Raw genomic sequence first — 15,920 nt, 5'->3', positions numbered from 1 at the left:
TTTGAGTCAACTTTGAACCCTTCTTGGACTAACTTGGGAAGCCTCCAAGAGACTGCTACCATTGGGTAAGTCCAGGAAATACAGTTATCTACATTTTCAAAAGATACTGATAAGTGAGAGTAGGTATGATTAGGGACTTCAAACATCTGACATTATCTTTTGTTGTTGCCTTAGCAACAGATGCAGATGTGGACACTGATGCCATAGGCACATAATTGCAGATACACACTGGCACGTAAGCCCGCAAGAGAGATTCTCTGAATGATTTTGTGCTCATGTTAGTTTGTTGTATTTTCAACATTGACTGTTTTTCAAAATACCAGTATACAGTTATATAGCATTTTATAGTTAACAAAGTACTTGAAAAGACATTTTTCTCCCCGCTGTATAAGAGAGGTGGTTCTGTCTTCATTTTATAGGTGAAAAGTAGGTTCAAGCTTGCCCGGGGACCTAGAACTTGAGCACAGATCCTGTAACTTTTAGAAAACTCGTGATTTATTTTGGCTGTCCTGAGCCAAAGGTGGACACTTGACTAAGCCACTCAGATGCCCCTAAAGATTTTATTTGTTGGGCGGGGGGGGGGGGGGGCACCTGGGTGACTCAGTTGATTAAGCATCCGATTCTTGATTTCAGCGCAGGTCATGATCTCATGGTTCATGAGTTCGAGCCCTCTGTCAGGCTCTCTGCTATCGGCACAGAGTCCGCTTTGGATCCTGTCTCCCCCTCTCTCTGCCTCTTCCGCACTCACACTCTCTCTCCCTCTCAAAAATAAATAATTTTAAAAATCATATCTACTGAATTACGTTTTTTAAAAAAAGATTTTATTATTTTAAGTAATCTCTACATCCAGTGTGGGGCTCAAACTCACAACCCTGAGACCAAGTATCATACACTCTACCGACTGAACTAGACTAGCCAGGTGCCCCAAATAGAGTTATTTCTAATATATCAAAATGAGTAAAAATAAATAAAAATGTAGAGCAGTGACAATTAGAAGGTAGCCTATATGTGAGTGTATGTGTTAGTATGTAGTTATTCCTTAGCCTTGAGAGCCAAGATAAGTTGTTGTTGACGTTGAGCCTGTGCTGTTGTGCCTATGTATGCCTGAGTCCTCTAGGAGAGGCAGAAAGTCAGTGAGATAGGATACTAGGCCTGATCTGCACCATGCCCTCAGCAAACTCATGTTCTAATTGGGATGACAGAACTAGAGTTTAAGACAAGATATATTCATAACTTGTTTGGTGCCTGGATTGTGTTATCTCCATACCTCACAAAACTCTATTGTGCATTTCATAGGTGAGGAAATCAAGACTCAGCAATGAAGTAATCCATTCAAGTCAGAGACAGCAAGTGGTTGAGCTAGGAATGGAATTAAGCCTCTGATGTTTCTGACACCAGGGCCTGTCTTCTTTGTACTGTGTCAGTATTGCTACTCTAAGTACGAATAATGTAGTTCCAAATTGTTGAAGAGAGAGAGAAATAAATAGGGTTTGAAGGTTTAGGAAGGAGGTAGGACCTGAGCTGGTCACTTAAAATGAATATTATTTTGATAGAATAGCAGGGATGGCGCTCAGGGCAAGAGAAAATGGTCTGAACAAAGAAGAATTTGCATACCTTCTTTGGATAATGCTGAGGAGCTCTCTAGCTGGAGAGAAATAGAGAGAGGAGGGCTTCTGGCTAATACTGTCCATTTTTACTTATTTCTGCAGGGAGGTACTGGCCAGCGAAGCCATCCTTAATATTCCTGACAAGTCTGACTGGAGGCAATGTCAGGTCAGCAAGGAAGAGGAGGAGATGCTGGCTCGCCGCTTCCGGAAAGACTTTGAGCCTTTTGACTTTACTCTGGATGACTAAGCAAAGGGAAAAGGCACTTTATGAACTTGACAGGAAGTAGTAGTAGCCTGTTTTTAAAAGAACTTACAGTCTCCCATGGGGACTGTTTCTCTGCCTCTTTTTTGTGCATTCCCATGGAACCTACCTGCAGCAAGAGGCCTAAGATTGAATATTTTTTTGAAAATATTTCTAGGATGAAAATCCTGTGTTAAAATAAGCATGTCTGTCTTCCTGCTCAAAGTATAGCTTGTGTTAATCAGCATTTTCAAAACCATTTAAACTATCAAATAAAATCCAAATGCTTTTCCATGATGGGAATCATCTTATGTTCATATTACCTATACCACTGAGATGAAGGGGTGTGTGTGTGTGTGTGTGTGTGTGTGTGTGTGTGTGTGTGTAATATGGTCTGGGGCTTTAGGCCAGCTGTTATTCCGGGATCTAACAGGTGGCTTCTCCCTGAACAGTCAAGGGTGAAGAAGGACCCAAAGCCTTTGCCATTTTTGTCTTAAAACATTCATCTTATTGATATAAAAGAGCTCTTTCAGCCCTTTAGCAAATACTGAACTCCTATGTGCCAGGCATTTTTCTAGGCTCCAGGAGTGTGGTCATGTCCCAACATGGTCCCTGTTATCCCAGAGTTTACAGTCTAATTGGGAAGAGAAGGGACAGATTTTAAGAAGTTCTGCTTCTTTGGATGTGTTGAGTCGTAGTGTGTTGTCAGGCAGATCTAAATGCATGGAGACCTGGGTTGGTGATAGTGCTTGGGGATCATCAGGGTATAGGCCGTAGCTGAAATGATGACAATGATGAAAATAAGGGTGAATACAGTCCTAAGATGAAGACGACTCCTAAAACATATCCATGTTTAAGGGGTCCTTGGAAATAGAGTGATCCACAAGTACATGGAGAAGAGAGAGGGAAAGATCACAGGGGAATGCTATATCTTGGAAGCCAAAAGAAAGATAATTGTTCCTTTATATTGGGACATTTATGGCCCAGACAGTGTTAATCCTCAGAAAATGTCTCTGAGGTAAGTATTGTTACCTCCATTTTACACGTGAAAAAACAGACTCTCAGAGTTGGAAGATCATGAAGCCTGATGCTAACCATCCCAGGATTTAAAAACAAGCTATGCAGCATCCCTGAGAATGGGGATGTTCAAAGAGTGAACTATGAGAAACAACCTGGTTCCTGCAAATATGGCTACTTTAGGGTCAGCCGCTCATCAGTATCCTCAGGTCCTCAGCATCCCTCCCTAGCTTTTCCAAGCGAGTGTTCCAAGAATTCGGCCCCACCAGTGGAGATCAGACACACTCCCATGCCAGCTTGCAGTACACCTAGCAGACAAAGGGCTTTACACTGTTAGGGGCAATTGGTACTACAATTATCTGTGCAGTACCATTTACCATCACTTCCACATCTGATACTCCAGCTCCATGGCAACTAAGTACATGTGGGCCCCCAGAATCTGCCACCACACGTAAACAGCATGACATGGTTTGTGCCATGCAATGCTTGACATTCGGGTTGCACTATTCAGGGATTCTGAATCAGTAGACGCATGTACTCTGCCAGAAGCCAATTCAATGCTTTCAGAGCAGCCAGCAACATTGGTGTGGTGTACATGCTGTATCCACCTTTATGCATCTCAGGATATGACTGACATCTGTTGTGACACAATTGTGGGTCACAAAATGTTAATTGGAGTTTAAGTACTGAGATCACCACACGTGGGGCTGTGCAAACCATGGTCCAAGCGCACATGATCTCAAAGGGGTTCAAATGACCACCTAACGCAACTGATAACAGTTCTCTGCAGAGAACTGGACTCCACCCTGATTGTTATACTTGGAGTGACCGACTAGATCCCCAAGTTCTGTGAGGCTGAGGCATATGACCGACTCAGTGAAGATGGAAAGCTGGTTCTTCTATGCTACAGCTATCCACCACTGGGAAGCACTTCTTGTTGCACCAGCAGCATTCCTGAAGCTTGCCTCTGAAGCCCTGCATCACACATCAAAAACAATCCCGCAATGAGCAGCTACCGCGCTGGCAAACCCATAAATGGAAGACTGCTTGACTGCCAGTGCTGTGAGGAATTTAGGGGAAAGCTCCCGAAATCAGGAGTTACATTCTTTACTCCACAACAGCGTCACATCCTTGTCTTTAGTGATTTCCTGGAACAGGTGTACAAAGAGCTGAGCCTGACTTGTCTATGGCAGATGATCAGTCATTACAAAATAAAAGGACTATAAAACTTAATGCATCAGTGGGCCTACTCGTGCAGGATTCTTTCTAGTTTTTCGGATTCCGCAACATTTGAATCATTGGTGGTTTTTGCCAACGCCAGTTCAGCGGGTGGTGGTTGGAGGATAGATGGCAGAGGTTTGAAGAAAGGTAAAATGTACACGGGGTGGAGACGATGTGAAATTTAGAAAATGACTTGAAAGGATTGGACAGCTTATGGTTTTGAAGACTCGAATAACAAGTGGGTTCTCTCAGCCAGGAAAATGCCCAGAGGGCTTAACGGACTGAAGCCGACCTCCCACACTCCCTCTCTGGTCGCTAGCTGGCCCGCCTCCGGGAGAAGCCGGGGTAGAGCTTTTCCTGTGGCCGTTACCGGAAGTGACGCATACTTCTCGCGAGAAGAGAGACGCGCGAGCCTCGGCGGCCCGGAACCGGCCTCGGAACAGCGGCGGAACCTGAGGTCGCTTGCCCTCCCGCCCCATGGAGCGGCCCCCAGGGCTGCGGCCGGGTGCGGGCGGGCCCTGGGAGATGCGCGAGCGGCTGGGCACCGGCGGCTTCGGGAATGTCTGCCTGTACCAGCATCGGGTGAGGTGGGGCGCGAGAGGGAGCGGCGGTGGGTGTTTGTCAGAGCGTCTTTGGAACACAGTGACACTCAGTACATGAGGGATTGTCGGTGAGCCTTTGGACAGCTCTGTGGTCCGGTGAGCCTGTGTGAGTGAGTGTGTGATACTGTGCTTGCGAGTCTGGTGACTGAGTCCGAGGTTGTATCTGAGGTCCCGGGTCAGTGTGTGTGAGATAGAGCTCTGAGGGGGAACTTTTGGTATGGATGTCAAGATGTGAGAAATTGTTTACCGGGTGTGACGGTGCGTATGTGTGTCTCTGAATGTAGAGTGTCGGGGTGTGCGAGGCAGATGCACATAAGGCTTTGTATTGTGAGCACGAATGGGTGAGGAAGGGGCTGTCTGTTGGAATGTGTGTGTTCATGCGTGTGCTTGGAGGCTATCTGTAGGGGTTTGGAGTAGACAGGGAAGGTTTCATGGTGGGTCCCCAGTGAAGCTTTTGGAAGCATCGGGTAGGCTTCAGATTTGGGGATGCCTTCTGGGTAGGGAACAGTGTGAGGATCAGCTGGTGAAATGATCATGGCTTCCTAAGGGAAGGAAGTAGATTGGGTGTGAGGTGCTCTAGTGGGTGGAAGACAGCTAACATCAGACTCAAGAATTTTGCTTTGATTTAGTTGTAAATGTTTAACCATTGTAGCAGCAGTTAATAATCATGTTTGAGCTATGCATCTTTCGACATACCTATAAAAGCTATGAACCCTTTCCCCAGAAAAATGAGCAATTGCACATCCCCACCACCTAACGCATTGCCCTTTGAGGAGGGTCATGCTCTTTTGAATAACGTATAAACCTTTTAGAGATATAGACCCTTGACTAATAATCCTTGCAGGATAGCCTTTGTTTTGTCATCTGTAAAATGGTTATAATAATTATATACATCATGGGTCTGTTTGAGAGTTAAATAAGATAATGTTTGTAAAACTAAGTACAGAACCTGGCCTAAGATAAGCCCTCAAATGTTAGCTCCTGCTGCTGCTGTGTTGTTACTATTATCATCATCTTGACCATTATTAATGGACCTTAAAAAAGGAAATGTCCAGATAAAAGTGGTGTTCCTGGAAGTGTTTGTTTGTAAAAGGTAAATCTGAGTGAAAAACGTGGGGCAGGATGAGCAATGAAAATATTATTAAAATGTTTGCAATCGGCCTGTGAATAGAGACTTGAATTCAAGATTTGCTGTCTTAAGGAGTAGGGGGGGAGATGGGAGTATCTGGGAGGAATAGACATGCTTGTGGGGCACAGTGGCAAATGTCACTGATAGAACTGAGGAAGTTTTGTGAAGCAGCTTTCTAGATTGAGCATAGGAGGCAATCTTGGAGAGAGGGAGAATGGGAGGTGAAGGACTAAGGCATTAAGCACTTTGACAGCAAGATAAGCAGTAAATTTAATAATTTTCACCATCAGAGAAGATATAAGGCACTCCAAGAGAGAAGGGGGAGCCAAGTACTTCCAGTGGAATGTTGCCTGTGGCCTTGTTATCTAAGCCTGGTCATAAGAAAAGAAAAAATATATGCTTATTAGCATGCTTTTGTGACTGCTTTTCTTGGTCCCTGACTGGGGATAGATCAACACATCACTTTTTTAACAAAGTTGTGGTAAAGTATATAAGGTAAAATTTACCGTTTTTAGCTATTTTTCAGTGTTCAGTTCAGTGGCATTAAGTACATTCACGTTGGTGTGCAACCATCGCCACCGTCCATTTCCAGAACTTTTTCATCTTACCAAACTGAAACTCTGTACCCATTAAACAATACCTCCCCATTTCCTCCTTCCCCTGCCACCTAGCAGTCACCTTTCTACTTTCTGTCTCTATGGAATTCATTACTTTTTTTTAAAGTTTATTTATTTATTTTGAGAGAGAGCGAGAGAGAGAGCACAAGAGCAAGCAGGGGAGGGGCAGAGAGAAAGGGAGATAGAGAGGATCCCAAGCAGTCTCTGCGCTCCCAGCACAGAGCCCGACATGCGGCTTGAACTCACGAACCGTGAGATCATGACCTGAGCTGAAACCAAGAGTCGGACGCTTAACCGACTGAGCCACCCAGGTGCCCTAGAATTCATTACTTTCTAAATGGAAGAGATTTGGGTTCTTCTAGAATCTTAGAAATCTCTCAGGAACTTTCCACGTGTCTAGACTGGCCCTTCTCCCAAACTGGGACATTTGATGCCTGGGCCTATAGTGAAAAGAGAAGAAATACTCTGTGCTAACAGCATCATTACTTTTCCAAGCCAGACTTAGAATTGGCCCATAACAAATTTCAAGATCCTTGGGTTTTAGTAGAAGCCACATCTCAGTATTTTATCTACATCACTTAAATCACAATGAGGAAGAGAAAAGGATATGAGATGGTTTATTTATCTGATTATTATGCTGGGTGCTGATGGTACCCAGGTCAACAAAAGTAGTATTTGCTGCCCTTAAGCAGATTTCAAGTGTAGTGAGAGAGGCAAATACAGAAACACTCAAGTACAATGTAGTAACCTATATAACAAAGTTATTTATAAAGTTATATGGAAACATGACAAAAATAACCAAAGAATTCTTCCTAGGGAACAGAGTAGCACTTCTCAAAGTGTATTTGGAAAAACTAATCCTGTGAAATGCTTTGAAAAAAGGATACTGTGGGGCGCCTGGGTGGTTCAGTCGGTTAGGCGGCCGACTTCGGCTCAGGTCATGATCTCGCGGTCCTTGAGTTTGAGCCCCGCGTCGGGCTCTGTGCTGACAGCTCAGAGCCTGGAGCCTGTTTCGGATTCTGTGTCTCCCTCTCTCTGACCCTCTCCCGTTCATGCTCTGTCTCTCTCTGTCTCAAAAATAAATAAACGTTAAAAAAAATTTAAAAAGGGGCGCCTGGGTGGCGCAGTCGGTTAAGCGTCCGACTTCAGCCAGGTCACGATCTCACGGTCCGTGAGTTCGAGCCCCGCGTCGGGCTCTGGGCTGATGGCTCAGAGCCTGGAGCCTGTTTCCGATTCTGTGTCTCCCTCTCTCTCTGCCCCTCCCCCATTCATGCTCTGTCTCTCTCTGTCCCAAAAATAAATAAACGTTGAAAAAAAAAATTAAAAAAAAAAAAAAGAAAAAAGGATACTGTGGTCAAATACATTGGGTAAATGCTGCATGTACTATTGTTTCATTTGGAGAATCATAATCCATATTAGCATCTTAAAAGCTCTGAGAAATATTTTACAAACTAACTTTGTATTTTCCAATTTTTTATTGTGGTAAAATAGAAATAACGTTTACCATTTTTGCCACTTTTAAATGTACAGTTCTGTGGCATTACGTACATTCGCATTGTTATGCAACAGTCGCCACTATCTGTCTCTGGAATATTCCCATTTTTAAGGGCTTAATGTTGTTCATGGTTGTACCGCATTGTCTCCATGGTGGTAAAAGCTTACATGGGACCCAGCTAGAGCCAGGTGCCTGCTCAAAACAAAAGAAAGATTGAAGGGAGTGAGGACTGTAGTTAGGCTAGATTGTAGTGTGTCCTAATTCCTTTCTTCTTTCTCTCTACATGAACTGTTTTATCTCTAGCTTGTTCCCCTCACCATCCCTCTGCTCCCATTTAGAATATTCCGTACAACCTATATCTTGCTTCCTCATCCATATAGTATATTTTTTTCCTCCTGTTTGGTCCTGACTGTTATTCCTGGGCTGCATTTTTACTGTTGCCAGAATGTGAGGAAGTCTGGCTGTTCCCTGTAATGTGCATCAGATTGGACTTAATTTCAGTCAGAATTGGCTAAATGACTAGGCCAAGGCAAGAGCTATTAGGTTCATTTTATAGTTATAGAAACAGAAGTATAACCATTGTTAGTATTTTTTAAATATCATTTGAAATGTAAAGATTAGGAACAAATTTTGGAGTTGTTGTTGTTAGGTTTGGTCATATTAAAACTATTTCTTGCTGGTAAGGCCAGGTAGCCCTGAATTATCCTTTTCATTCCAGTTATGCTGAAGGCTGGGGCCCTTGTTAGCTACTTTGACTAAGCCCAAAAAGGAGTTTGTTGGGGAGACAAGTCTTTGTAATTTTCTAGCTGTATATAGGAGACAGTGTTCTAAAGAGAGGGACCTGTAATGGGATCAGCCTCAGTCACTTCGCTTGTGTGCTTTGATGTGTTTGAAATTTGATTGGTTTTTTTCTTCTCAGGCCAACTTAAGACCTCAGAGTCTCACTTTTCATAACTTGTAACTTTTCTGAGTATTTCTAAACAAAAATTGTTAGTTCCCTAAGTACCTTGGTGACAGGTATGACTTTTTCTTAAATCGCTGAAAAAAGTGAAAGAGGTTTGAGTTCACTCTATAAAAAAGTGTTCATTTAATTCTTATTAAAATCTTCAACTCTAAATATGTTAATACAAGAGGACTTTTCTTTTTTTTCCTCTGAGAGAAAAAATATATATGTCTGTCTGATCTTCTTGGGCATTTGACCTGTTACGATTTTCTCTCCTGTCTTTTTAAAAAAATTTTTTATTATGTTTTTAATTTTAATTTCAGTATAGTTAACATACAGTGTTATGTTAGTTTCAGGTGTACATTATAGCGATTCAACAATTCTGTACATTATTCAGTGCTTATTATGATGTGTACTCTTTAATCCCCATCATCTATTCCACCCATCCCTCCACCCACCTCCCCTTCTAGTAACCATGAATTTGTTCTCTATAGTTGAGAGTATGTTTCTTGGTTTGTCTTTCTTTGCTTGTTTTGTTTCTTAAATTCCATATATGAGGTAAATCATATGGTATGTGCCTTTCTCTGACTGACATTTCATTTAGCATTATATTCTCTAGCTCCATCCATGTTGTTGAAAATGGCCAGATTTCATTCCTTTTTTTATGACTAATATTCCATTGTATACCACATCTTCCTTATCCATTTACCTATTGATGGACATTTGAGCTGCTTCCATAATTTGGCTATTGTAAATAATGCTGTAGTAAACATGGGGGTGCTTGTATCCCTTTGAATTAGTGTTTTTGTATTTTTGGGGTAAATACCCAGTAGTGGAATTACTTCTTCATAGGGTAGTTCTGTTAACTTTTTCAGGTACCTCTATACTATTTTCCACAGTGGTTGCACGAGTTTGCATTCCCACCAACAGTGCACGGGGTTTTTCTTCATCTCCTTGCCAATACTTGTTGTTTCTTGTGTTTTTTATTTTAGCCATCCTGACAGGTGTGAGATGATATCTCATTGTAGTTTTGATTTGCATTTCCCTGATGATGAGTGATGTTGAGCACCTTTTCACATATCTATTGGCCATCTGTGTGTCTTCTTTGGGGAACTGTCTAATCATGTCTTCTGCTTATTTTTGGGGGGGGCCTGCTCCTTTGCTTATTTTTTAATTGGATTATTTGTCTTTTGTGTGTTCAAGTATATCAGTTTTTACATGTTTTCGATACTAACCATTTATCAGATATGTCACTTACAAATATCTTCTCCCATTCAATAGGTTACCTTTTAGTTTTGTTGTTTCCTTTGCTGTGCAGAGGCTTTTAATTTTGATACAGTCCTAATAGTTTTTTCTTTGATTTCCCTTTGCTCAGGAGACATATCAAGAAAAATGTTTCTGTGGCTGATGTCAGAGAAAGTACTGCCTGTGTTCTCTTTCAGGATTTTTATGGTTTCAGGTCTCACATTTATGTCTAATCAATTTTGAATTTATTTTTGTTTATGGTGTAAGAAAGTGGTCCAGTTTCATTCTTTTGTAACTGTCCAGTTTTCTTAACACCATTTGTTGAAGAGACTGTTTTTTTTCCCAATGCATATTCTTGCCTCCTTTGTCGTAGATTAATTGAGCATATAATCGTGGGTTTATTTCTGGGATCTTGTTCCATTGATCTATGTATGTATCTATGTATCTATTTTTGTGCCAATACCGTTCTGTTTTGGTTACTACAGCTTTGAATATAACTTGAAATCTGAAATCATGATACCTCCAATTTTATTTTCATTTTTCAAGATTGCTTTGACTATTCAAAGTCTTTTGTGGTTCCATACAAGTTTTAGGATTATTTGTTCTAGTTCTATGAAAATGCTGTTGGTATTTTGATAGGGATTGCATTAAGACTGTAGATTTCTTTGTGTAGTATAGACAATTTAACAATATTTGTTCTTCCAGTGCATGGGCATGGAATGTCTTTTGATTTCTTTGTGTTGTCTTTCATTTCTTTCATCAATGTTTTATAGTTTTCAGAGTACAGGTCTTTCACCTCTTTGGTTAAGTTTATTCCTAGGTATTTTGTTATTTTTGGTGCATTTGTAAACAGGATTGTTTTCTTTCTAAAAAAATTTTTTTTAATGTTTTTATTTTTGAGAGAGAGGTAGAGCACAAGTGGGGGAGGGACAGAGAGAGAGGGAGACACAGAATCTGAAGCAGGCTCTAGGCTCTGAGCTGTCAGCACAGAGCCCAATTTGGGGCTCGAACCCATGAACCATGAGATCATGACCTGAGCTCAAGTCGGACGCTTAACCGTCTGAGCTACCCAGGTGCCCCTAAACGTGATTGTTTTCTTAATTTCTCTTTCTGCTGCTTCATTATTAGTGTATGGAGATGCAACAGATTTCTGAATATTGATTTTATATCCTGTGACTTTACTGAATTCATTTATTAGTTATGGTAGGTTTTTTTGTGTGGCATCTTTAGGGTTTCCTGTGTATAGTATCATGTCGTCTGCAAATAGTAAAAGTTTTACTTCTTCCTTGTTAATTTGGATGCCTTTTATTTCTTTTTGTGGTCTGATTACTATGGCTAGGACTGTGTTGAATAAAAGCGGTGGGAATGGACATCCTTGTCTTGTTCCTGACCTTAGAGGAAAAGCTCTCAGTTTTTTCCTATTGAGTATGATGTTTGCTGTGGCTTTTCATATTATGGAGGCTGAGGTGAAGGTCAGTTTTAAAGCATTGGTTTAATCGACTCAGTGTTTACCTAGCAAAAGCATGGCTCAAGAGCACCTTGGATAAATCTGTTTAATTAGTAAAGCTAAAGAGTTTTGTTTCCCCAGATTGGCATGTCTTTGATGACAAGCAAATCTGCACAAGAACCTAATTAATATATTTTTCTATGTTGATTTTCTATTTTGGCAGGAACTTGATGTCAAAATAGCAATTAAGTCATGTCGTGTAGAACTAAGTACCAAAAACAGAGAACGGTGGTGCCATGAAATCCAGATCATGAAGAAGTAAGTGTATTTGATGACTTATATTTCCCTAGTTCTGCAGCCTAGCCAGATGTCATCATAGGGAAGGAGGGTAGAAATACATTCTTCTCAGGATCTTTTTGGGAACATATTTTTTTTCTTTCTTATCAAATATATATGTTCTATTTCAAATAATAACATCACATTATGATTAAGTAGGTTTAGTTTTAAAAGTCAGCTAGATATTATCAGACTCCGTTCTCTGAGAGCAGAATCTTTTTGTTTTGAATATTGGGCAGTGTTCATCTATTATACTTTCTAGTTAAATATAATTACTACTCTCTTTACTTTTGTTGAATAGTGTATCTATTGCTTTGTACACAATTACCCCAAAACTTAGTGGCTTAAAATGACAAACATTGGGGTGCCTGGGTGGTTCAGTTAGTCATGATCTCGTGGTTCATGAGTTTGAGCCCCACATCAGGCTCTGTGCTGACAGCTCAGAGCCTGGAGCCTACTTCAGATTCTGTGTCTCCGTCTCTTTCTGCCACTCCCCTGCTTGCACTCTGTCTCTCTCTCTGCATCCCTCTCTCAAAAATAAGCATTACAATTTTTTTTAATATAAATTGAGGCACATTAAAAGTAAAAAAAATGACAGACATTTAGGGGTGCCTGACTGGCTCCATTGGAAGAGCATGTGACTCGTGATATTGGGGTCATGAGTTCAAGCCCCGCATCGGGTGTAGAGATTACTTAAATAAATTAAAAAAAAAAAAAGACAAACATTTAGTGTCTCACAGTTTCTGTGGTTTAGGAATTTGTGAGTGACTTAGCTTAGTGGTTCTCAGAACATCCCTCCTGAAAAATCCCACAATGTTGACTGGAGCTGCAGTCATCCAAAGGCTTGAGTGGGGCTGGAGTATCCACTTCCAAGCTAATTTATACGGCTGTTGACTAGAGGTATCAGTTGCTCATCATATGGGCTCTGTGTAGTGAAGCTTGGATATTTTCATGACATGGCAGCTAGTTTTCCCCAAAGTGAGTGATCTGAGAGAGAGAGCAAGGTGAAAGCAGACATCTTTTATGATCTTTCCTCAGAAGTAATATCTTTTCTACAACATTCTGTTTGTTAGAAATGAGTCACCAAGTACATACAGCCTACACTCAAGGGAAGGAGAAGAATTAAGCTCTTAAAGGAAGAAGTGGGCATGTTTTAAAACCTGCACAAGTAGTGTGTTAAGTGCTTTACAAATAATCCTTCCATTTGTCACAGATACCCTGTGTGTTTAGGTATTATCCTGATTTTACAGATGAGGAGGTTGAAGCTCATAGAGTCATACAACTGGTAGCTAATGAAGTCTAGATTTGAAATAAGTACTTTCTGACTCCAGTGTCTTTTCTCAGTTCACTTAAATGGCACTCAAACTTGGCTGTCTGGCAGAATGACCAGGAAACTTTGCTAACAATATAAATTCTCAGGCTCTACACATGGAGAGTCTGTTTCCCTAGGTCCCTAGGAGCTGGTAATGTATTCCAGTTTTGAGATCCATTGCATGCTGATGATGCTAATGATGCTGATGATGCTGATAATACCTGGGATGATATATTGTTAAGTTAAAAAAAAGGTGTTAGAAAACAGTATATAGTGAGATTTAACATTTATTTTAAAATGTGTTTATGTACAGATTGAAACTAGAAGGAAACATGCCATAATTTTAATATACCACCCCAGCGTGACATTGTAAGTGATTATGAGAGAACCAGTATGATACAGGCTTTGGAGCCATACTACCAGATTCGAATCCTTACTTGACCACCTCCTTTCTGTGTGATCCTATATCACTTAGCCAGTTTGTGCTTCAGTTTTCTCCTGTGTGATGAGACTATTAATAAATCTACCTATAGTAGGATTATTTTGATAAGTAAATGAGTTAATATATGTAAAGTGGGTAATGGCATTATTTATTATAAATAATGCCAGCCTTTCTTCCCCTCACTGCCCCCCAATTAACTACCATTTCAAATCCAATCCCTTTTCATTGGAAAAAATTTTTTAATTATAATATTTTCTCCTTGTTAGGTTGAACCATGCCAACGTTGTAAAGGCCTGTGATGTACCTGAGGAGTTGAATTTTTTAATTAATGATGTTCCTCTTCTAGCAATGGAATACTGTTCTGGCGGAGATCTCCGGAAGGTAGTGTGGATGTTTTAAGATGATGAGTTAGTAAATCATGAACCTTAGCAATGTTTGAATCATATTTAATATGATAATCTAGAATAAGGTCAGTAAACTGTGGTCTGTTACCTGTACTTATGGCTGCTTTCTTACTATACCATCAGAGTTGAGCAGTTGTGACAGAGACCGTGTGGCCTGTAAAGCCTAAAGTATTTACTGAATGGCCCTTTACTGGGAACGTTTGTGTCTTTTTGTAGGTGGTGGTGTTTGCAGGATGGGACTGGATTGATGGTGTTAGACCAAAATACCAGTGTCTAAGGTGTTTATAAAGAAGTTGTTTTCAAAAACAAACAAACAAACAAACAAACAAGTTGTTTTTTCTATTGCAAATCTTCCTTATCTCATATTAAATATGCCCTATGGCTACTTTTATGTATGTGAGGTTTTCTCCAGCCTTTTTCAGTTTCAGAGACTTTCCTCCTTTATCTTTATTTATGTAAGTCTTAACATAAAGTCCTCAGTATGGTTTTGGTAGTTTTCCCCCTCTTATATTTTCTTAATTATAACTTCTTATTTGAATATTCTATTAAAGTATAGTGATTAATGTATTGCTACTACTGACAAGCTATATTGACATTATACATTTTTAGACTTCTTTTTTTTTTCTTCAGCTACTCAACAAACCAGAAAATTGCTGTGGGCTTAAAGAAAGCCAGATACTTTCTTTATTGAGTGATATAGGTATGTAATCAGTTTGAAAATACCATCATAATTTAATTTGGTTTATAAAAGTTTCTACATATTGAGAATTAAGGAGAATCTTTGATGTACTGCACAAAGCCTACATTTTTACAATCTATAAGAAATTAGAAAAATTTAACTGTTGTTGCTGATACTAAAACTAGGATATTTAATTTTTTGTTTTTTGCTAGGAGTCCATTTTTGACCAATAGATGTTCCAATTACAGATAAAAAAAATAGTGTGAAATGACCTTATTCAATTTTACTCTCCTTTCCTGTGTGCTTAACATAGTAATTTTATTTACCAGTGGCATTGCATCTCATGGTCATAGGTTTTCAAGTCAACTCTTAGGATGAAATTTCTTTTTAATCAGAATTACTCCTGAAAAATCCCTAAAATTATCTGCACTTAGGCCCATGGAATAAGCTCAGAAGCCAAGGATATGTTTCCCTGTATATTTTGATTTTGCCTCTTTTCCTAGGTCATGGAGACCAAGTGTAGTTGAAGAGGGTGATTTAGGTGGGAAGGAAAACTAGAGGGATTTTCTCAATTGATCAGTAAGGATTTTCTCAATTCCTTGTTCCATTTTTTTTTTTTTAATTTTTTTTTTTCCACGCTTTTATTTATTTTTGGGACAGAGAGAGACAGAGCATGAACGGGGGAGGGGCAGAGAGAGAGGGAGACACAGAATTGGAAACAGGCTCCAGGCTCCGAGCCATCAGCCCAGAGACTGACGCGGGGCTCGGACTCACGGAACGCGAGATCGTGACCTGGCTGAAGTCGGACGCTTAACCGACTGCGCCACCCAGGCACCCCTCCTTGTTCCATTTTTTAATGTTCATTCTCATAAAGGAGCATATATATAATTCTGCAGTATTGTTTAATGTTCTTGGATTTTCTGCGGAGAGAATCTTAACTGCTATAATATCATTAATCATATAGTTATGATGGTCTGTGTAAATTTGAGCATCAGATGGGTGCCTGGCTGGCTCAGAGTCATGAATTTGAGCCCTATGTTGGATGTAGAGATTACTTAAATAAAAAGAAAAAAAAAAAAAACTTCAAAAAGTTTGATTGTCAGAGCAGATCTGTACAAAATGTGAGTTTATTTATCTAATTATTTATTTATTTATTTATTTATTTATTGAGAGAGAGAGAGAG

The 15,920-nt window shown here is 40.1% G+C and overlaps 2 protein-coding genes across 10 annotated transcripts in view; both read left to right on the top strand.

The window, feature by feature from the left end:
* CWF19L1 (CWF19 like cell cycle control factor 1) overlaps positions 1-2,145 on the top strand; it is a 34,255-nt gene extending 32,110 nt beyond the window's left edge. The window contains 1 exon segment of the mRNA XM_043597250.1: positions 1,710-2,145. Within this exon segment, the coding sequence (XP_043453185.1) occupies positions 1,710-1,854 (145 nt within the window). The 3' untranslated portion in view covers positions 1,855-2,145.
* Positions 2,146-4,483: 2,338 nt separating this feature from the next.
* The window catches only part of CHUK (component of inhibitor of nuclear factor kappa B kinase complex), a 43,419-nt gene continuing 31,982 nt past the window's right edge, over positions 4,484-15,920 (top strand). For 6 of the 9 annotated variants that reach the window (XR_006299830.1, XM_043597245.1, XM_043597246.1 and 3 more), the window contains exons 1-4: positions 4,501-4,668; positions 11,788-11,882; positions 13,921-14,035; positions 14,689-14,758. Coding sequence is in view for 8 of the 9 variants with exons in the window: in XM_043597245.1 (XP_043453180.1) it covers positions 4,564-4,668; positions 11,788-11,882; positions 13,921-14,035; positions 14,689-14,758 (385 nt within the window). In the remaining variant the exon portion in view is untranslated. Of the gene's footprint in view, positions 4,669-11,787; positions 11,883-13,920; positions 14,036-14,688; positions 14,759-15,920 lie in introns of all 9 variants that reach the window. The other 3 variants (XM_043597249.1, XM_043597248.1, XM_043597243.1) reach the window with 2 other exon arrangements.

The sequence above is a fragment of the Prionailurus bengalensis genome, chromosome D2 (assembly GCF_016509475.1).
Source record: "Prionailurus bengalensis isolate Pbe53 chromosome D2, Fcat_Pben_1.1_paternal_pri, whole genome shotgun sequence".
NCBI classification, from domain to species: Eukaryota; Metazoa; Chordata; class Mammalia; order Carnivora; family Felidae; genus Prionailurus; species Prionailurus bengalensis.
This window is presented reverse-complemented; position numbering and strand designations above follow the sequence as displayed.